A 4,494-nucleotide genomic window follows, 5' to 3' on the forward strand; every position below is an offset into this window, starting at 1 on the left:
TGGTCTGGGACTGGAAATGTGGCGAGGGGTTCAGTGTGATAGTCTATGGGAGCAGAGACAGTTTGCTCTGGGACCTGGAGTGGGTACATGGAAGAGAAACATTTAAAGAAACAGACACATGATTGGAGGGAGGGTTCCCAAGTTATCTGCACCCCAGTTTACGCTTCTATAATCCTCACACTGTGTCTCAGGACTTCTCAAGGGCTGCCCCACCCACTTTCCCACCATATTGCCATCAGTGACCAGGCTTCATCTGTGCCCAAAGGTCGCAGGGCCTGCAGACAGTGACTGCTTCGCAGGATGAAAAGCCAAAGCCTCCAACCCAGAAAGCCCCCCTCCTGACACTGAGCCCAGCCTGGACAACCTGCCCTCAGGTCTTATCCTGAAGCTGGCTCGCTCCCGGATCCCTCTGAGACCCCAGAATGGGGCCTGCACCCTGTCTTTCTGACTCTGAGAGATATGGGTCCTCAGACACACAGAAACACAACCTCAGCCTTGGCTTCTGCTCTGTTTTGGCATTTCAACTTCTGAGGCCTTGCTTAGCATGCCTTTCTAAAATGTAACCACTGGCTCCAATCCGACGCCACAGAGTGTCCACTCTGAGTCTGGTGTCTCCCCCAAGTTGTCCCCACAGCCGACGGTGGGCTCTGCTTCGTCCCAGTGGGGTCTCCTCCAGCTACAAGGCCACAGAGTGGGTCTCTGGAAGGTTCTCCTCGAGCTTCAGGCCCAGGTTGTCAATCCCGATGCTGGTGACAGGCACGCTGCTTCCAGTTGGCTCCACTGTGCGCGTCGGAGTGGAGCAGTAGAGGCTGAACCCCACCATGATGACGGTGAAGGACAGGATGTAGAGCCCCGAAAACTAGAAGGGAAGAACAGGCCATGGATGGCAACCCCGCACACACACATCTTTGCTGCTGGCTTTTGCCCACGATGCCTCAGTTTTTTCCTGAAAGGTGCCTAAGGAAATGCCAATGCCCAAAGCCCTCCCGGGGTTACTGGTGAATGTAGACTCTGTGCAGACTCTGGCAACAGCACGTGACAGATCCATCACCTTGGTCCTTGGATTTTTAATTTTTTTTTTATTTTTTTGAGTCGCAGTCTCACTCTGTCACCTAGGGTGGAGTGCAGTGGCACTCTCATGGCCACCGCAGCCTAGACCTGCTGGGCTCAGGTGATCCTTCCGTCTCAGCCTTTCAAGTAGCTGGAACCATAGGCACGTGCTACCAAGCCTGGCTAATTTTTGATTTATTGTAGAGACGAGGTCTTGCCAAGTTGCCCAGGCTGGTTTCGAACCCTTGGACTCAGGCAATCCTCTCACCTCCACCTCCCAAAGTGCTGGGATTACAGGTGTAAGCTATCACACCCAGTGGATCTTTTTTATTTTATGTGTCAGGGCCTCACTCTGTCACCCAGGCTGGAGTGCAGTGGCTCAATCACGGCACACCACATCCTCAACCTCCTGGGTTCAGGTGATTCTCCAGTCTCAGCCTCCTGAGTTGCTGGGAATACAGACATACACCACCACGGCTAATTTTTTGAGTTTTTTTGTAGAGACGAGGTCTCAATATGTTGCCCAGGCTGGTCTCAAATTCTTGGGCTCATCTTGGCCACCCAAAGTGCTGGGATTGCAGGTATGAGTCATTGAGTCCAGGCTATTCTTGGATCTTTAAGGGGAAATGGAACTTTTGCCTTCCTCTGTGATAATCCAGCTGCATCCCTTCCTGCAAATAAACCCACTGAGTGGAGAAAATAAAATATGATAAAAGGTGAGCATGGATACCATAAGACAGCCCAATTCTGGCCCTAGACACAGCTTGCATTGGTATGAAACAGAGGAACACAGGACCACAATGAAATGTGGATGTAGCAGGGCTCGGTGGCTAAGCCTGTAATCCCGCGCCTTTGGGAGGCTGAGGTGAGTGGATTGCCTGAGCCCACGGGTTCGAGACCCACCTGGGCAGCGAGACCTCATCTCTACAGCAAATCAAAAAATCAGCCGGGCATGGTAGCGCATGCTTGTAATTCTGGCTACTTGGAAGGCTGAGGCAGAAGGATCGCCGGAGCCCAGCAGGTCGAGGCTGTGGTGGCCGGGAGCGGCCACTGCACTCCAGTCTGGGTGACAGAGTGAGACTCCAACTAAAAAAAAAAAAAAAAAAAAAAAGAAATGTGGATATACAGATGCAATGTCTGCTCAGAAGCCTCTGGAGAATGGGTGCTATTCCAGTGAAATTCATTGTGTTAAAATGTGATAAATGGCCAGTCTCGGTGGCTCAGCCTGTAATCCCATGCTTTGGGAGGCCGAGGTGAGTGGATTGCCTGAACCCACGGGTTCGAGACCCACCTGGGCAACTTGGCGAGACTTCATCTGTACAATAAATCAAAAAATTAGCTGGGCGTGGTAGCATGCCTGCAGTTCCAGCTACTTGGAAGGTTGAGGCAGAAGGATCGCTAGAGCCCAGCAGGTCGAGGCTGCAGTGGCCGGGAGCAGCCACCGCACTCCAGTCTGGGTGACAGAGTGAGACTCCAACTCAAAAAACAAAAAACAAAAAAACAAAACAAAACCAAAAAAAGTGATAAATGATCTTGTCTCTGTAAGCAAGTGTTACATAGCAAAATCTATGGTGGACTGAGCAGATTCCGATTTTTAGAGCTTGAAACAGCCTAAGACAGTATTTATTTGATGAGCCTGAATCCCAGAGAGGTGAATAGTGTGAGGTCCATTGAGGGCAAGCCCAGGGAACAGAGCTTGCAGGAGGCATCTCTCAGAAGGACCAAATACAGCAGGAGCCTACTGAGACAGACACACCAGAAGGAGGAAGGGAGTTTGGGTGACTCTCCTCAACCTGCCTCTTTTGAAGACCAAAAACAACCACTCAGAGCAAAATGCAATGGGGAGAGAACACTAAATCACAGGGTACGTGTACTGAAAATGACATTCTGACATACCCTGAAAGTTACATTGTAGTATTTTGTATATCTGCTCTTATTTCAGTTGAGAATCCGTACAAAAGTCCACGTAAAAGACATAAATCTGTGTATTTTGGACCCATGCAGGAAGTTTCCTGCAGCTACTGTATTCAGCAAGTGTTACTCAAGATCAGTGCCAGAAAAGGCAGAGTGCTTAAGGTCTGACATAGATGAGTGTAAAAAAAAAAATTGAAGCCGGGCTCGGTGGCTCAGCCTGTAATCCCGCGCCTTGGGAGGCCAAGGTGAGTGGATTGCCTGAGCCCGCGGTTTCAAGACCCGCCTGGGCAACTTCATGAGACCTCATCTCTACAATTAATCAAAAGCTAGCCAGGTGTGGCAGCTTGCACCTGTAGTTCCAGCTACTTAGAAGGCGGAAGAGGCGGAAGGATCGCTGGAGCCCAGCAGGTCGAGGCTGCGGGGGCTGGGAGCGGCCACTGTACTCCAGTCTGGGCGACAGAGTGAGACTGCAACTCAAAAAAAAAAATTTGAAATCTCCTTTTCAACCATCTGCTTCGAAAAAAATCAGAGCCAAAGTTGTTTTAGATACTACGATTTTTTAAATTGGCAGTAGATTTAGCTTACAATTCTGTCTTTAAAAACTTATTCAGAAATTCTAGCCATCTTAATTATGCTCTGAATTTTTTCTACCTCTGCAATTTACTCTGAAGAGCCCAACAAACCTACTCTTTGCTCTGTAAGTCTTGAAACAACCTTTGACCAAAAACAAAATCTGATGAGTTTAGAGGCTAGACATGCAGAGACAAAGGAACAAAAGAACCGGAAAGGAACTCACAGGCTGCATGAGCTGATTCTGAGACTAGTAGTTTAAAGTTATGTGGCCAAAAAATGACACATGAAAGCTCTTTTTCATTTTAAAGGTAAGAGCTGTTGAAGTCATACATAGCTACCAACTGGCCTAGAACAGCTGCATAGACACACCATCACCCCTAGTGGTGGTCAGGTGAAATGCAGCCTCAGCATTACAGAAAAACTCACTACCTTCCGGCCGACATTGTGATCCTTGATAATTTGGTTCTCACAGAAAAAAAAATCTGGGCCCATCAGGATCATTTCTCTGATTCACTCTGACTTTTTAATGATATTGCCAATAAGCTATAAATACTCCTTCAGTCTTAAGTCAAGAATACCTTAACCAGCAAGTTTACAAGTCTACAAACATAACAGCTGATTCCTGTCACACGTAACCTTGCAAGACAAAAACGTTTACTAAATCAGAAACATCCGAGAACCCACTGAGCTTTGTGTATCAATAATTCAGCTGAGTGCTGTGAGTTCTGATTCCTGGGAAGAGTGGAAATCAGCATGAAGGATTTCTATCAGGATACAAAATTTTACAAGGACAAAGACATAAGGTTGATAGCCTCTACAGAAACTAAAATTGTCAGGTAACAGACAACAGCCTCACTATTTGCTCAAATGACCATCAGGAAAGACAACAAGTAGATCAACAAGTCTTTACAGGTATACTGAGAAAAGATAGATTTCTTTTTTTTTTTTTTTTTTTTG

General features: G+C 47.5%; 1 protein-coding gene across 1 annotated transcript in view; it reads right to left on the reverse strand.

Annotated features, from left to right (window-relative positions):
* Nucleotides 1-406: 406 nt before the first annotated feature.
* Nucleotides 407-4,494, reverse strand: part of SLC35F2 (solute carrier family 35 member F2) — a 27,824-nt gene continuing 23,736 nt past the window's right edge. The window contains exon 7 of the mRNA XM_021710042.1: nucleotides 407-859. Coding sequence (XP_021565717.1) covers nucleotides 677-859 — 183 coding nt within the window. The 3' untranslated portion in view covers nucleotides 407-676. The remainder of the gene's footprint in view (nucleotides 860-4,494) is intronic.

The sequence above is a fragment of the Carlito syrichta genome, unplaced genomic scaffold, assembly GCF_000164805.1.
Source record: "Carlito syrichta isolate Samal-C Ts95f unplaced genomic scaffold, Tarsius_syrichta-2.0.1 Scaffold287961, whole genome shotgun sequence".
Lineage (NCBI taxonomy): Eukaryota > Metazoa > Chordata > Mammalia > Primates > Tarsiidae > Carlito > Carlito syrichta.